The 18,500-nt window shown below is 43.9% G+C and overlaps 1 protein-coding gene across 1 annotated transcript in view; it reads right to left on the bottom strand.

Moving 5' to 3' along the window:
- Window positions 1-296: 296 nt before the first annotated feature.
- The window catches only part of NTSR1 (neurotensin receptor 1), a 56,711-nt gene continuing 38,507 nt past the window's right edge, over window positions 297-18,500 (bottom strand). The window contains exons 2-4 of the mRNA XM_062642054.1: window positions 17,744-17,945; window positions 7,333-7,423; window positions 297-5,044 (exon numbers count right to left, since the gene is read on the bottom strand). Coding sequence (XP_062498038.1) covers window positions 4,795-5,044; window positions 7,333-7,423; window positions 17,744-17,945 — 543 coding nt within the window. The 3' untranslated portion in view covers window positions 297-4,794. The remainder of the gene's footprint in view (window positions 5,045-7,332; window positions 7,424-17,743; window positions 17,946-18,500) is intronic.

Here is an 18,500-nt window from a genome sequence, read left to right as displayed (position 1 = left end):
AAGGTAGGAAGGGAAATCTTACTGCTAGGGCACAGTAAACCTGCTTTGGTTTCAAGCAACAAATTCTTTGGCATAAGGGCCATCTCCTTTGCTCTGTACCTACAGCTCCCAGTGCACTGAAGCCTGCCTGCAGACTGTAGGAGAGGACTCAGGGGCCCTCCTGCAGAGGAGATGCAAAGGTCAGTTCAAGTTTGATGGGATTTCACCAGTTTAGACCACAACCAGACAGCCCACACTGGTAAGCAGGCTGTATGCTAAAGGCACAGCTGCCATTTCAAACACTTCCAGCCCAAGCCTTAAATTTGGATGTTTATTTCTTAGGATCAATAAATGACAAAATAAAATAAGATACCATACAGTACAAAGGCTATATCAAGAAGTAACCATTTCATTGCAGTTCGATCAGTAAATACAGTATCAATAACAGCATGTTACATCAAAAGAGTGGTTCCCATTGCTACACAAAAGGATTTTACACCCTCTTCCTTCCCTTTGCCACAGAAAATACTACAAAGGAGACGCTGACTCACTTGCAACATTCATCTTTTTTCCCCATTGCACAACAGGCCACAGAAAATAAAGCACATCAACGTTTTGTATCTCAGAAAATAAAAGGTGCACTTCAAAAAGTATTCGCCATTTAAATACAATATGTGCAGGACAATCAGGTGGCACGGCTGGGGAAGGACTCTTGATCACAAAGCCAGGACACGGCACCATGAGATTTTGGATTGGCAATTCCTGTTGTTGTACTAACCGAATCCAGACCGAGAACAGGAGAACTGGTCGAGCTGTAATGTTAAGAACCAGCCTGAGCTCAAGCAGATACACCTTAGTTTAAACAGCTACCAAACAACACAGCCAGGAGGGTATCAGACTGACACTCAAGGTGTTGTACAGGTAAGCTCTAGCTCTCTCATGCCATGTGGATGTCTGTCCAGGGGCACGGTAGGGATGGCAGCCCCACGATGAAGGGTTCAAACCTGCAACACAAGCTGTCTGCAGCAAGAGCACACCTTGGGTTTTATTTCACTGAACGTTTGATGCTATAAGTGCAAAAGTCCTGCTATTACCATGTTTACAGCCTGTGTCCTCCTAACCCTCCTTTGGCTTTTCCATTTAGTGTTCTCCTTTAGGGGCGCAGTCATTGGAGCGAGGTCTCATGCACTTTACAAAATAGACGAGCTCAGCAGAGCACTCAAACACTGATGCGTGCTGGGCCTTTGGTGAGAAAGTCCTGTCTGGAGGAGGTTTCCAAATCGCATCATGACTTTGTAAACCTGATTTCACACGCTGCCAAACCGATGGCCCTAGCAAGGATGCTGTGAAGAGAAACAAAGCATCAAAATAGCATTTGAAAGAGGTCGTTTGGTAGACTCTCTTCAGATGGGAATTTCTCGGGATCCATCTGGCAGCACTTCACATCTGTGGGTTCAACAGATACTTTAGGAAGTGGGAACAAACATTTCAAAACACTTACAGGAAATTTGCATAGATTAACATCGTGCTGCTCCAACACTCACCTCTGCCCCAGACAAGACAGGAATGCAAAGGATGGGAGGATGCATGTTGTCTAATGGCAAAAGCCACTTGTACTCACTTAGGTTTAAAGATAAACCTTGTTGGGTTTGTAGTTCAACTGTTGTTAAAAGACATGGAAAGAGCTAGTTTTCTAGCATATACTGGGCAGTTTGTACTATTTCCTTCTCTATGGTGTCATGCTTTCCTTTACAAAACCATGGCGTCCTGCAGTGAGTTATCCTCACTTCTTTGAGCTCAAGGGCACTAAATATCTCTATTGAACATAGCAAAAATAGGTGAGGAGGGGGGAGAGGATGAAATCAGCTGTAATTTACACTTCTCAGCTCAAGGTAGTCAGATTTGGCCAGTGAAAGAGGTAGCTTTGAGCCTCAATCTCAGATTAAGGCCATAGATTTAGGTCTGCTCCCATGTTAAATTGCAGGAACGGAGCTGTAGAACCCCTCAAACTGCTTGGATACATCCCCCTGAATAGTCATCCCTTTAGGACTTGAGTGGCCCAACAAATACTGTGGGAAGAGTTTATGATAACTTCATTTTTACTCCAGCTTGTTCCCATTTTCATGTCAAACCAGAAATAAACCCACCAGTTTCTCTGAGCTGTGATCGAATATTCTGTATTCTGCCTATGTATCTCAGTAATGAAAATCTGATACAAGCATCTTATGTGAAACAACAAGGTTTTGAACAGTGTTTTCTAAGATAACCCAGCACATTTCAGCAGGTTGGTTGGTGTGGAAGGAGCATATTAATAATGTTTAACCTTTCAAAAGCAACTGAGACACGCAGGATGTTAAATCCCAAGGGAAGTCAAAGCAACAGTTACAGCTTCTGTGGGAGGTTTCCAAAACCACCTCCCAGCTGCTGGCTCGTTTTAGAGGTGAAGTTAAAATATGTGGATCCTCTCCAGAAACACTGGAAGTGCCAATGTTAAGTGTGTGACATTAAGACTCCTCTTCCTTTGCTCATTGTACGGGGCAATACGTATCAGTATTCTAGAGCTTTCTCCAGCCTGCCTAAGCTATTTCTAACAGGCAGACAGATGACATTTACTGATTTCTCAGATTTCCTTCCAAAGAGACCAGTCTCCTTTTTGCTTTTTTCTTTCTTTATTCTTTTGTGTGTGCCATTACCTGTTTTTCTTGCCAAAGAGGAGTCAACTGTGCACGAGCAACTAAAGTGCTTTGTCAGCTGTAATCTCTGCCCCCTGTTTGGTACAACCAGGGCAAGGAATTAGAAGGCATGACAGAAGAGAGCTTGCAGTTTGGCTGAATCAGAAGAAACTGAAACTAAAGCCTCACTGACTTCTATTTTGAGCCCTTTCTTTTGGAGTGGTTCTGTACTAAGGGTTAAAATAATCTCCAATCCCTGGTGTGGCTGGGGGCCATGGCTGATGGTAGCCAGGTCTATGATGGTAGTTAAGTCTTTACAACTGCCAGGTTATATATTCCTCAGAAGCAGATGGCTTTCTCTAACGACTCACAGCAAATGCTCTGCAATTGTTTTCTCAATGTCCTAAGCCCAATAGGACTTAAATCACTAGCCCAGGGAGTCAGGCTCGATGATCCTTATAAGTCCCTTTCAACCTGAGATATTCCATCATAGCACATCTATATCAGGAGAATTCACCGGTACCCAGTGGATCAGTAAGTCGTCTCCATCACTGTGTGAGTTCATCACTGGGACTAGATCCACATCTCCATCATTGAGACTTCTGCTAAGTACCAAGGATGCTTGTTAGCTGAAGAGTGGCATGGGACCAGAAAGCAGAATTGAGCCAAGTGACTCTTCTCATTTGTCATCATAAAGGGGCAAGCCCTGGTCTCCTAATAAAATGTGGTGTGAAAGGAGATGCAAGGTCACCACCAATAAATCACAGCAGAGGTTGCAGAGGATGATGGATTGGTTCCAGGTTCATGCAGGTCACCATGTGGCGATGTGACAGCAGGGAAAGCCCTTTAGCTTGTCCCAGAAGTGTGCGATTTCCTTTGCCAAAGACTCTGGAGCAGTTGGTACACTGCACAGCGGGCTGTTAGAAGTGTAACCATATGGGGGAAAAGCTCATGCTACCTATCCTGACCATCTGAGAAATGTCAAGGAGAATTTTCAGGTCTTGTTTCTGTTCCTTTTGCCTGTTAAAAGAAAGTTATTTTAGAGCCAAGACTCCCCAGTTTAGACCTTCTTGAGTCCTCCATTTGCAATACCCGAAGATTCTTCTGTGCAGATCAGGGTGACAGCAGGTCTGGCAGCAAAAAGAAATAATAGGCAGAACAAGAGGCCCTGCTGCTTACAACTGATGTGACCTCTGAGCTATCAGTTTGTGAAAATGGTAAGGAAGCAAGTAAAATTGGAATAAGAATGGGAAAAATCTGAAGGTCCACAGAGCTTGACACTTTTTCATCTCTTAATGCAGGCCAGCCAACTGTTCTCCCAGGTTTAAAACAGGATTTGGCTATATGGAAAAAGGAAGATTTTCCATTTCTGTTCATTCTCAGTGCTCCAGCTGGGCAGAGTTTCTGCATTCTTGACTTTGCCAGAGACTTTGCTATTTGTTGATGTTGCAGTACCAATACCAGCGGGAGAGGGGATTCACTGTGCCAGGCACTATAGATGCCCTAAAGTGAAAGGTGACCCTCATTCCCCCAGGCCACAGCCACCCCAACCTAGGTAAGGCATCATATGTTGTTATTTCATTCCAAGGAGCCAGACTGGCTCTTCTGAGCACCTAGGTCATATTAGTCATAAAGTAGACATATTCCTAAAGTAACCACCTGGCTCCCTGAGTTTTCACTCCTCGTCCATTGAACATCCCATAGAACAGCATGTCCATTCTCCAAAAACATCCTTTTCTGTTCAAAACCGCTTTCTCCTCATCAGACTCTCTGCTCGGTGCCACCAAGAGACGGGATCTCAAACCCTTGGATGTGAACATGGCATCTCTGCATTGAGACAAGGATGAACGCAGTATGATTTTTGCCTAAGTATAACATATTTTGGCTTCCCAGTTAACACTGCATCTTGATTTATGCCAGACTGAAGTTACAAAACGTGTAGACATTACTCACAAGAGGCAAGGCCAATGCTTTAAAATAACCTCAAAGTTACTGGCAGAACGAAGCCTACTCTTCCAACAAAAATGACTTTGCTAGACACATTTGTGTTACACGTGAATTTGGAGACCATGCATGAAAGTCACAGAGGCCTCTCTCAAGTTTTGACTCCACGATGAAATGCGTTTCCTTTCATCCTTTGGCTTCAGTATGTAGTTTCCCTTGTGACCTGGCTGGAAAATGTGTGGTTGCTGGAGATGCTGTTGGATTTCCTGGTGAAGGCCAGTCGTTTCTTCTTCTTCCTCCATGGCAGGCACAGGAGCGTGAGCGTAGACAGGAAGATCTGTCGGAAGTTTGCAGACACCAGGTTGTAGAGGATGGGGTTGATCGCCGAACTGATGTAGAAGAGGACGTTTGTCAGCATGTAGAAGTAGTGGTAGAAGTTGAAAAGGGAGCTGGAAGAACAGATGAAAGAAAAATCTAAGTAGAGTGTGGAGAACTCAAGTCAAAGCCACAAGGGTGAGAAAAGCATGAGCTGTTTTTTCAGTTAATCCATCTTGGCTGGGGACATGAACTTACCAATGGTGCATGAGCCACCAGGAAAACATCTATGTTTTCCACTTGGACTGGCCAAACGTAGGTCAAATGTCTCTATGAGAGTCTTACCCCAAGCACTAGCAGTTAGAAGCTTATTTATGCGCTGGGTCTGGACGTGGTATTTACCTTGTGCATTCATTTTGAAATCAAAGATAGATTCTGGAAACTGAGAAGCCGGATGGAAATCTGTTTCTGTGTCATGCATATACATTAGCTTGACTTTTCTGGCTGCAGTTTTAGTGTACAGAGCCTACAGAAGAGCCAAGATCCAGATGCAGCTGTCTCTCCCAGCAGTGAGAGCTGCATCAGCTCATTCAATGGGCCCCTGGGTTGGGATCTGCATGCAATCTGGGATAGCATTTTCTATTCTGGGGGCAAGCTGATGATAGCGTGCTCTTGAAACATACCCTGACCATAGCAGTATAATGTTTTCAACTAGAATTGGTTGAAAATGTGTCGCTATTTTTCTTTTCTTTTGGAAATACCTCCCCTTGGGCCAACTGAGATCAACAGCTCGGAGCTGAAACAGTTATAAACAACATGGGTCTCATTTGCAAGAAGATGTTGCCCAGGATCATTCACCTCAGTGGAAATTGCAGACCTTTTTGTTAGCTGAGCGCTGCCTAACAAAAGATAAATAGATGTGTGCTGGAGTATATCACCAATCCCTCCACACCCCTTCAGCACTGCCAAGTACTGCATGACCCATCCAGTTCTTCCAAGAAGTTTTTATATGAAGATGGGAAGAATTAATATAGCAAAAGTCTACCAACTTCATGGGCAGAATGCATTTATAAATGAACGCATCCAGATGCAGCAAGCTCTTGATTAGGTACCATACTGATAATTCCCCATTCCTAATATGCCTGTAAATTCAATGTTTCCCTAGGATCCCTCATGGCTTTTAAAAGGAGAAACAAATAATATGGGAGTGCAACCACAATGCATAAATCAAAGGCAGTCATCACATAATTGATTGCTGCTTTAAGTGCTTTTCCTATAGGAAAGCAAGCAAGAAAAAGCAGTTTGTCCCAGTGTGTGCCTAGAGCTCTGTTTCTGTGATTGAAGATAGGTTTGTGGTTTTCACTACGGATGGATGTACAATTCCATTCAATAGACTTCTGCATTGTAAATTACTCCTTTTTATGTTTGCAGTTAATGAAATTTTAATGTCTCAGAGTTCCTCTGCCTTTTGGTATTGTGGATTCTTTTCTTTTCCTGTTCCCTGTCTGTTCCCTGCTCATTGCAGGAAACAGACCTGGTCCCAGGGAGAACAGGGATGTAACACCAGGGGAGGACAGTGCATCTCACCCTGTCTCAGGCTACCTGGGTATGTATCCCCAGACAGCATTAGCACTTAATTGCAGATTTAAAGTGAATAATCAGTTCTATGGGTGCTTTGCTGAGGAACTTGGCCTGACACAGCAGAAAGGCTGCAAGGAGCTGCTTGTGTGCCCTTGCACATCTGTGACTGGTGCACGTGCATTCAGCATAAGCATGCACTTATCCCTAAATTCTCTGAGAATCTGCACATTTTCTACTCAGTGCAACTGCTAGTATTTAATTTTGATCCACTCCCTGCAAGACCCAGTGAGTAACGTGCCCCACACTCAGTGAGTAGTGCAGTTATTTCCCCACCTATGTGATAATCTCTCCTGTCACTAAGGAAATGTGGCATCATGGAGCTAAATCGTGCGTTGACAGGAGCTGCTCCGTTTCAGGGCTGATGATCAATAACTCTGCCACAGAGATAGCAATTCACTTTGGATGTCTAAAACCCCCTTTCCAAATGTCATTTCATCAAGGCCTGTCAGAGGTGGCTGTCCATTGCTGTTGTTAACAGTGGCGAGGCTGTGGTCGCAGCCACAGAAGAAGGAAGGGCTGACAATGCATCTTGGTTCGAACTAATGCTTCCTTCACCCACACATGGGGATTTAGACGATAAAACTCTTAATTTGGCTGGTAAAAATGGTAAGAAACCCAAAAGAATAAACCAAACCACAACTAGGAGGTTGAGGCTTTAACCCCTCATATGGAGAATGCTCAAATCCCCATCTCCATCCCCAAGTCTGCTGGTATCGTGGCAGCCCCATCCCCAGACCACATCCCAGCATGGTGGGAGCTGGTCCCCTGTGTTGTTACTCACTCTGTCCAGTGACTGGAGGGGACATAGCAAAACATGAGACGCCGTATGTGATAAGGGAGCCAACAGACCACGAAGGCAATCACCACAGCACCTGCAAGGTATGAAAAAAACCCATTACTTTTTGCTAGCAATTCTCTGTCGGGGTGAAAAAGAGACCTGTATGTGTGGTGATTATTGCTGTAAACTGTTTTATCTAAACCCCCCCTACTGCAAAGAATTAATAACCCTGAGGGACAGCCAGCCTGCAAATGTCTGTAAAAACAAGCATAACAGAGATAACAGAAACTAACAATAAGCACAGGGAAAATGACATTATGATAGAAGAAGTTAAGGTAAAGAACTGCTGATGCCTAGTTCAGACTTACGAAACTGTGTTTGCATCTGTCCTTGTGTTTCATGCCCTTGTGGCACTGGGTATTTTGTCCAAGCTACTGGAGGGATGTTAGTGTATGTTTTTCATCCAGGTAGACAGGGAGTCAGGGACGCTGTAATCCCATTAGTTTGCTATGTGGAGCCACTGGTCTCAGTCCCTGTGGTGCTAGGGATCATTACACAGCCTCAGGAGCTGGTTTCTGGTGTCAGGGCTCGTCCTTTTGTTCCACGTTTTTGCAATTCCTGAGACACGGATTACAAGATGTTTGGCTCTAGACATTGCCATAATAAAAATGATAAATTAAAGGGTAACCAGAGAAAGATGATATGTTTTTTTCCTTTCCGGTTCTAGCCAAGGGACATCAAATGATGGAAAATAAAATGCAACAGCTCTGAAGGACGAAAGTGCTGTTGGATAGAGTGCGTTAGTCAATCTAGATTAAAGACCAGACAGATGAGGCAATCAAGGGAAAGATTTGTTTCCTTTTGTAATATGCATTTCAACCTCTGCATGAGATGACAGGATTCTGGCAGAATCCTAGCAGGAAATCGAGAAATCTCAGTTAAAACGTAACACAATAAAAGATAAGAAGAGAATGAAGGCTAAATGAAATAATTATGCTAATTCTTCATCCCAAATTTGCTGTATGGAGAATAGAGGCCACATCACTCTTGTCCTTTATGTGACCTGTAAGGGGCTAGGAAGCAGCAGAGCTCTCTTTGAGAGCTACGCATCACCAGTGCAATGCGGGTTTGGCACGTGGAGGAAAAGGCTGCTTTTCCTTCTGCCTTGGGATTGAAAATATTTATGTGGATGTGTCTCAGACCCAGACACTGCCATCCCACAGGGACTATGCCACAGCTCATAGAGGAGACATGCAGAAAGATGTGTTTCCCTTTAAAAACACAGTCCAGGAGGAGCAAGTCTGGCTGTGGTTGCATCTCCCCATCACCATTACTCAGACAAGAGGCACGGGGGAGGCTTCAGTAGTGGAGTGGGGAGGGAAGGGTCTGTGCCCTGTTTCTGTGGGTGTCATCACTAACAGAGCCGCTGCCTAATTTGTACAGAAATTAATTCCTCAGTACTTACAGCCTCATTTCAACTCCGTGTGCTGTCTCTCCTAACTAACAAAGGAGATGGTTATATTCTTTTAGCATCAGCCTGCATGATATATGAGTATCTTCCAGGAATGCTGCAAAAGCCATTTATTCAATAAAGTTTCAGGCAACTGAAGGGACATGTTTTGGAAGGAAGGCTAGAGGGTCTGGTTTTATTCTCTTTTCCAAGTGAATTCATTATTTCAATCTGAATATTTCTGGCTGCTGTATGGTCACTGTGATCACAGATGCAATTCATCACTAGACAGCCTGCAGCTTTTCAGACGCTGTCAGGAGAATGAAGTTGACCTGCATCTGATCCTGCCCTGAGGAACGTTGATGGGACATTGATGGGGACAGCCCCTGGATGACACATGATGTAGGAGAAGTGGGGATGTCCACTGGGAAGCTCAGAGGGAGCGCTGGATGCCTGCCCTGCTCTTCCATGTTTCTGATCATCTGCTTTTGAGCATCTCCAGGAACTAAGTTCTTTGTTGGATGGTCTTGTGGTTTGCCCAGGATGGAGCAGTCCACCCATGACCCCCCAGGAGGACCCTGCCAGGGGCCACAGGAGAAGTGATGCTGTCCAGCCTCTTCCCCTCCACCCATCAGCCTTAGGCCAATGGGAACAAGCCAGCATCACAGCTCCAGTCCATCTGCTTTCCCAGAACCTGTACAGGATTAACTGGGTTTTCAGGCTGTGAAAGCAGCTTCCCAACGGGCTCCCAACACAGGTTCATTTGCGCACATCATAGTTTTTGCAGAGACCTACATCCACTAGCACTTCCCAGCTGCTTCCCCTGCATGTAGCTCTTTAGGAGCAGCAGGATTTGGATTCTTTCTACAGCCAATATTAAGTCTCACACATCTGCCTGTTAAATTTACCAAGGCATCAAATGAAAGTGGTTTTCTCCTGGTAAAGGATCTCTGCTTCTGTGGCTCAGACAATACTGTGCTAAATAATATGGAGGCAAGGATCTATAGCAGAAACAACACATACTGGGAGAAATATCTTCTTAACCTCAGCAAACAAATAGTCAATTAAGTAATCTGTGGTAATTCTGTTATATCACATGCAATCACTCTGCAATTAAAACTCTATTAAACACATTGCTAAGTGCATCAGAGACACTTACAGTCTGATTTGGCAATCCCAGCTGGGTAGCACGCTGTGCGGTTCTGTGCTGCCAGCCTCTGCTGCACAGATTAGGAGACCCTGACCTGTATTTGTCACCCTTAATCTGTATGTTTCAATTTTATCATACAAGAGATCAAGAAGATTTAAGGTGGCAATCTTGCCCTGTTTTTTTTCCCCTCCTCAGGGATGGATATGAAATACAGGAACGTGTGAGCTTTAGTCTAAAATGAGCTGTATCTTCGTTCCCCTTCTAAATCAAACTCCTACTGTAAATGTGTATTAAAACCTGAATTATTGCATCCTGTGGCCTTCTATTTTGTCCTATAATGGCCTTATTCTCTGCCCGCTTGAACCACATCCCAAGGAAGATGGGGAGAGGGGGAAGGAGGAGCAGCGGTGGATGAGCTCTTGTTTATTGCTCAGGAAGTCCTGCAGAAGGAAACATACATTTTGTGTGACATCCTTTTCATTGTGCAAAAGAAGATTTAAACCATGCCAGTCTTGATTTTCAGACTAAACTGGATGTGGAAGCAATTCTGGAAGTTAAATTGTATTAGATTGCACAGAGTATTTCATTTTACCTTGTGTGTATCCTGTAGCTGAAGCTGGCAGACAGCCCTTCTCCAGGGCCAGCATCTCAGAAAACTCATGTTTGGTTAACATGAGCACAGAGCAATATATCATGTGTAAAAATACCATGCTAAGTGCTCAGAGGCTGGTTTGACTGAGCACAGGAGCCACGCTTGGGAGGGATTTTTAGCCCTGGTCCCTCTTCTGGGGCCATCTGAGGCTTGGTGTGACTCAAAGCACTGGGACAGTGATGGGTAATGTGCCACTGCTGCTGAGTCATGCAGGACCCCAGGGATCCACTGCAGTACAAAGCACTTGGCTGGTGTTTTCCTCCTCACTTTAGCTCTTCTATCCCCTCCAGGGTCATGCTGAGTCACAACCCCATGGTTTAGGGTGGCCCTTGGCAAGGACATCCCTCCGTCTCTCCTCCTTTCTGTCCAGGAGAAGAAGAAGAGAGATGCTGCTCCCTCTTTAAACCACCTCAGCTGTTGATGGGGCATTCAGAGAAGCTCAGATCTATCCTTCCTGGATAGCTTAATTCAAATTATTTTGGCCAATTTGTTTCTTTTTCTGCGCATTTCGAGGGCAGCTGTAACACATACAGCTGGGGAACAGCGCGTTGTAGTCTCTGAGCAGAAGCAGGAGCTGCATTTGGGTACATACAGACCCATCTGAACAACATCTCTCAGCCTTTCCTGCGTTTCAGCTCATCAGCAGCCATGTGTCTCCAATGCTGCCCAAGGAATGCATGCTCCAGCTGGTACTGCTAACATATATGACAGTGTTATGGGGTTCATATCAGGGATCTGCATTAATGTTGATTTTGGGAGAAACAGTTCTTGTGTATTCAAAGCTCCTGGGTTTAACATGCTTATTTAGTTGATGCTATTACAAGAGAATCTCTTCCAAAGTGGAGCAAGAGTCACTGTGCCATTTGATATGAGAGATGGCAAAAGCTGGGCCAAGTGTAGATGTAGCTGGCACTGCCAAGTTAAACCTCGAGGCGCTGTTTATATTAACATGATGCACTACCTGACAGGTCATAGGCAATGTTTATTCCAGCGGGCCCCAAAGTAGGGATTATGGGAGCTGCAAGGGTGGGTATGAGCCTAGTAAAATTAAAACTGCTTATGCTGCTATTTGGGTCACAAGGCTGCAGAAGAAAGGATTTCCATAAAAGTCAATAATAACCAGATTGAGGAGCTTTACGCACCAGTAGTACTCAGGAGAGCAAAGAAGGAGAAATGGAATAACAATGGGCCTGGGGAACCCTTGGCTCCTTCAGACACCCCTGAAAACACAGAGCATTTGCTGGATATAATCCCCCTTTGCTCTTGCGTGTATTACCGAGCAGTGTAAACATCAGTTTCACTCCTTATTTTCCATTCCAAGAAGCTGGAGATCTGCTTTTTATCTTTCTGTTTCATTTTCCTTCTTTTTTATTCCTATTGCGGGAGGATTGCCTCTTTCTTGGATGAAGAGGTAGAAGATGCTGCCTCTCCTGAAAGGAGCCATGCTCCCCTAAACACTTTGTTAATGGCAGTGAGACAGCAGAGTGACTAGACAAACCTTCTGGCATGCAAAACCAGCACATTTTACTTAGACTATATTCTCCAGCCCTGATTTCCAATGGCTTTAGCTGACAGCTTTGAAAGTGGATGTGAATTCCTGCTGCTGCAGGGGATTACGACATCCACTGGTTTCATCCATAAGGAGCAAGGCAGAAAACGAAGGTTAAAGCTAAGCTCAGGAACAGGGTCTGACTAGCAGAGCATCACTGCTTACCCACTGCAAACTGGGGTCTCATCCTCTGTTACCTTCTAAAGCAATTATTTATTTTGGAAATTAAACAAGAAGTTGCTCGATCCCATTTAAACTTTATTCCTGCCGTTTCTCCTGGGGATATCCAGGTGTTTGGAGGAGAAGGAAGAAGAAAGAAAGAAAATTTCCCCTTTGAAGGATAGATAAGTGCTCCTGCCTTCTCCTCACCAGCTTCAAGGCTCTTTCTATTTGGTAAGATCAGGTATAACCTGAATTAACATCCTCTGCAGCTCCTTTCTCCTTTTCTCTCCAGTTCTGGGTTTCAAGTGTCCTTTGGTCCTCCAAGAAGTTTTCCTCCAAGAAGGAAGTTTTCCAGAGGGACCCTGGAGCTGTATTTACTGCATGCTTCTGCAATGACTAAGGCCTTGGACAGACTTTATATTTAAAACCACATCAGTCACCTTTTAAATGCTCACATTGACAGGGTTTTACACCTGGAAAATCCACTTGCTGGGCAAGACAAGCCTTAGAGTTGTCTTCAGAGATGCAGCCACGGGAGCCTGAATCCCAGCTGCATCCGCTGCAGCCTGAGCTGCAGTGCCAGAGAAAGGACATGGCTTAGGAGAGGAGAACAAAGAGTACCCCTGTCCTGAGAGGTACAGCCATCACCCCTTCCTGCTCCTCAGAGGGTGTTTATAGAGCGCTCTGATACGGCTTTCTTGATGTCACTTGGCAGGCTCTAAAGTAAACCTACACGTACAAACATCTCAGGGAAATATATACAACTGTCCTATAGCTAATTTATCCTCCCGGATTTCAGTGTGACACTTGAGCTGTTAAACCCAGCTTCCACTCACCCTTAATATCACAGCGCTTTTGCTGAGCTCCACTTGGAGCTGCTCAGGCTTTTTATTAGGGAGACAAACTGCCATGAATTTAGTTCCTTTCTTCCAAAAGAAATGGTTCATGGACAAATCTGATTCCCTTAGTATATAGGAATTATGAACTATATTTGCCTAAGGAGCACATTTGCAGACTGGTGCTCTTCTGTGTATTGCAGCTGCCAAGTATTAGCTATTTGTAATTCCTGTTTGTGAGATGATTACACTAAATCTCACAGCAATATTCTCCTGAAACAGATAGCTCAGACTTGGAACATCAGAGAGGAGAAATGAATGAACCCTTCGAGACATTCCTGCAGAAAGGGAATTATTAGTGCAGAAGTTAATGAAATGCAGGCTGCATGGATGCTTCATTAATGCTTGGCCTTTGTCTAGTGTTACTTGAAGAAATACAGACCCCAAAAATCATAATTTACAAATTCTTGGATTTTCAGCAAAAAGAATGCAGTCTGACTTCGGCTCCTAAGAAGCCCCTTAAGGAGGCATCACCCAGCCAGCTGTGGGAGACCAAAGGATATTCTTTTAATTGGTTAAATCTTTCCAAGTCCTTTAGAATTGCTTTCACTAAGCAGCTTCTCTAATGGAGCAAATGGTACCTGGAACTGATTGCATTTTAATAGGCTTAGCCAATGTCCACGCAGGGACATGCAAAGCCTCCTCTTGATGCCCATCAGTTAGTCTCAACGTTCTCAGAGCTGAGCTGTGCCACCCAGTACCTCCTTCCTTCCTTCCATCCACGGCCAGAACCGATCTGACAGGCAGTCAGGGAGGCATTGAGGGCTGCTCAGTGAAAAATGGGCTGCAGGCTGGTGTATTGATGGGGCATTTAATCCTTGTCACAAAACTGTCCCGTTTTGAGAAGACATTTTGCCCAAACTGTGCTTTCAGCCCGAACCAAGCTCAAATATCACCTGATTTTTCAGTGCTGCTTGGAAATGCGAGACAGATAGGGAAGATTTATGTTGTCTTTCTATGTCTGGATACAGCATGCAATAGTGTGCACAGCATACACGAGGTTTTACCTACTGAAGGCTGCTTATTTGAAGGGTACGTGTGTGCACGGCTCTAAGATTCATTTAGGATGTTACCAACTCATCAGGCAATCAGAGAACACTCACCCTTCCATGAAGCAACACACATCGCCCAAGCAATCAGCTCTCATCACTGCAGTTTAGCCAAGGAGTAATAACAAAGATTGGACGTGGTTTGCAATTGGAAAGATGGAATATTGGATGGATGAAGGAAGACACAAAATCTGGTGGTGGGAGGCATTTAGCAGCAGCACTGATGCAGACTTTCCCTGTTACCCTCACTAAAGGGCTGGGAAGCTGCCAGTGCTGCCTGAATTTGGATCCTCACACCTGGTGAATGCTGACAGCAGAGAGGGAATTACAATCAGGAATCACATGGTGACTGAATTAACAAGGTGGCTCCCTGGCAGCCGGGCTGATGCATTCCTTGATCCCAATCTCCCTAATCATTTTGTACATGACCAAAGTCAGACAGAGCCAAGGAATACTCAAACGCTACCAAATGACGTTGTGCATGTTTTGAACGAAGCTGTTAACCTGATCGATTTAGCTCCTACTTCATTGTCAATAAATACATCATCTCAGCAGACCTGGAGGAAAGAGGAAGGTGTTTGCTGCTCTGATCTCATCCAACAGCTCTGCACACCGTGAACTGCAAAAAAAAAGGTCTTTTTTGGGCACTAGTTCTGAAACATTTCAACCTTAAGAAAGTGTATCAAGCTCTTTGTACTTCAAGCCAAAGTTCACTTTTGGAAATGGGAAATAACTTGACCCCTGTGAAGCTCTGATTTTGTGTCAACAGTTCTATTAGTGTAGACAAGTGCCGTTTTTCTATTCCCATCCTCTTCCATATATGAGCCTAGACTGCGTACGTGGTTTTGGCTGCCACGGGTCCCAGGTTAAATCCTTTGTGTCCTTGTGTATTTTGCTGCTTTTCAGACAGCTCACAGGCCTGATTTATTGAAAGAAAAAGGAGTTATAAGGAATAGGTGACAAAAGGAAATGTGAGCCAATCACATCCAGTAATCAAGTGCATCTGCAAAATGAAATGCAGCAGGATTTCACTCACGCTTGGCAGATAAAAAAAGCCTTTCTGCATCATGTGGTGAATCACAGACAAAACTGATGATGAATTTCTTATTTGCTGGGTCTTCCTCCGTGCAGAGAAGGAGGAAGCAGCCGCTCTTTCATTGCTTTCCCAGTAGGGAAGGGAGTTCAGTCCTGTTGCTGGGGTGGCACTACAGTGATGCTTTAACATCTGTGCATCACTGCCATAAGGCCCCACGGTGCCACATCTGACCCACTTCTGCACCATTTCAGGCTACATACTGGAAAACCTTCACTTTTGCTAACTTTTCTCAGCTTTTGCAGTACATAAGCAAAAGTTTGCCTGGGGAAGGAGAAGGAAATTAACCTTATTGGACCTGCTGGTGAGTGATGGTCTTCCACCACCACCAAGCAATGCCAGAGAATGGCAGGTGTAAATTCAGGTCTCGCACTTATTATTCATGAAAAGCTCTCTCTTCTTGATGTTTAAAGAGTACACAATACTAAAAGGAGAGAGAAAGGTGTGAGATGTTTGTAGCACAAGTGAGAAAAAGCAACTTCTCACTTAATGGCAGCAGGAGGAAGCGCTAGGAAACAGAAAAAGTAAGCAGGGAACCAAGTGACATGCACATCCCCATCCTTGCAGGCTCAGCCCTGAAGCAAGGCTCACGCTTTATCCCCCTGTGGATAAAGGATGCAGAAACAGTAAATATCCCAGTCCAACAAGATACTTATGGGGAATTCCATGTTTTCTGGTGTTTTTTCTTCTTTTTCTCAGTAGGCATTTCCCAGCATGGTATTAGGAGCTGTGATGCACATGATGTGGGAATAGCGCGCTGCATAGGACATATCCCGTGTGAAAAACAGCTGGAAAAATCTTCTGGAGATTCTTAGTGCCTTCTTGAGGGATTTATTTCCTTGCTGGAAGTGTGGCCTTGGCCACAGCACTTCAGCTACCAAGAGCTTTGCCATGAAAAGCACCAGCCAAAAAGCTCCCTGCTAGCTAACCCTCCCCATCTTATGCGACTCTCACAGCTTAAAGTTTGTTAATAACAAACAATCACAGTTTGTCACTTATTTTTGGGTACTGCTTTTGAACAACTTTTGCTGCATTATCTCTCTGTTTAAGCTACCCAACACTTTGGTCTTTTCCTCAGCTTATTTAATTAAGCCATCCAGCATTTTGCAGCACAGCTCAGTTCCTCGGTGCAGGATCTTTTATTTAACCTTTGTCTGGACCAAAGCCCTGCAGTAAAAGAAGAGGTAATAGGCAAGGCTCAAGTTGCTGCTGACTAAATCATTAAAATGCTGGGCTAGTTTTGCTTTTTCAGAGAGTCTCTGTGGTCAGGTCTGTTCTTTACCTCTACATATCACCAGACAAAGGAAAAAGAAAAAGATTCTTTGTGATTACCTTAAATGTGGCTGTTTGGAAGACTAAAAAACCCTAAATTGAATGTCTTTCTGTTCACAGTTCTGTCTAGCTTCTCTGTGAAGTTATGAATACCAACCTAAGCAGGTCACAAATGGCCACTTATGTTCCCAGTTATAAATGTTGTTTGAGACATCACATGTGCAAATGTGAGCTCTCTATTGTATGTGAAATAAATAGAAGTAAAGCTATTTTCCACAACAAGGCTTGGGAATTTGGCTGAAAGATGTTTCAATAGCCCTCAAAGGGCTGCAAGATTTACTTAAAAATCATATAAGAAGCAGCATTTTTTTTAATATAAATACATAAGGGTTTTGATTAATCTTGAACACAGCCAGACTGATTCGGCTTGGAGAAAATATGTCTTTTTAGATATTATGGCTGCAAATAGTCTGCAAAACACTGGGTGCCCAATAGCTGGTGGGAGAAGGTAAAGTGCAACTCTTCAAACAAAGTAAGTTTGGGTCTAAAACAACATCAGTCCCCTGGTCACACTCAAAGCCTAAATCCAGCACCAGCTGAAAGAGGTGGAGGGTTCAGGGTAGAGCTGGCCAGAAACAGAAGAAGGAAGAGGAAAGCTTGATGTTATCAGGTTGTTTGTGTTTCACAGAACATGAAATCCATGCAAATGTTGGGGTTTTTGTCTGAGCACAGTCAGCTAAATAATACTTAGACCTCTTCCGTTTGCTCTATGATTTTTTTTAAGTCCTTTAAAGGGAGGTTAGAACTCAGAAAAGTGACACTAGGAGGAAAAGAAAATAATGGGAAATAGAGGATAAAATTCCCTAGAAAACTCTCTGTGACTTAGAAAGAAAAAGATGGAGAAGGAAAGAGAGCAAGGGGACAAATTAAATTTCCAAAGTTTGTGTCTATGGTACAAGAATAGGACAGTGTTTGAAAATATCAAAGCATTTGCGGGCAATTTGGATTTCCAAAAAGAGCTAATTTTCATTTAAAATAGGTTTAGGATGAAAGTGTTTATCAGTTTCAATCTATTACTCTTCAAATGGTGTTTACTTCGACACCTGTAGCCAGTTCCATGCCAAAATATGACAGTACTTACGCAGGACCCTCACGCCGTGCTTCAAGGCTTGCACACGGTTGGGCTCCATGGACATGCTGAGCATCGTCTGCTGCCCACCGATGGTGCAGACCTGGTTTTCCTGGGCAGCCTGCTTGAACATGACCATGAGCTGGTTGGCGATGATGGTGTTGAGCACAGAAATGACGACCATTGGGAACACGAAGGAGATGAAAGTGTTGACCTGCAGAGGAGAGAAGTGGCACAGTTAAGGCATGAGCAGGATCAATGGAGCAGGAGATTGGGTTTTATTTCTCTAAGCAACAGAGAAATAGCCTGCAGTGGAAATCTTTTCGTTCCTCTTACTCTGTTGGGTTTGACTTTTGAAGATGTATTGCACAGAGAGAAAACTCATACGCTACTGATACACGTTCATTAACATGGGTTGACACTCAAAACCCCCTAATTCATTCACATTCATTTATGTTGCTTCCCTCTTTCAGTGCAGTTCATTGCCAGAAATGTCTCAACTGAAACATGCCATTGATCTTTTCATCTCAGGAACAGCAGGATGCTTCTTAGCATTCATTGTGCTTAGTGTGACTCCTAAATAACAGCATGTTACTGTATTTTTTCTTTATTACGAGCACTCCTTGGGATGTTTTTTACTTCCTTTTTTTTTATGGTCTTTTCCTTGTGTATTTAATGACAGCGTTTTGTTATCTCATAACCAAATTACCCAGTAAACCTTGTGCCTTAAAGGATTAAAATTGACCAGAATAAACAAGTGGAAGTTGTA

Source organism: Pezoporus occidentalis, unplaced genomic scaffold (assembly GCF_034315485.1).
Source record: "Pezoporus occidentalis ecotype Australia unplaced genomic scaffold, CSIRO_AGI_Poc_V1 ctg70, whole genome shotgun sequence".
NCBI classification, from domain to species: Eukaryota; Metazoa; Chordata; class Aves; order Psittaciformes; family Psittacidae; genus Pezoporus; species Pezoporus occidentalis.
The sequence above is the reverse complement of the archived record's forward strand: the minus strand, read 5'-3'. Positions and strand labels throughout refer to the sequence as shown.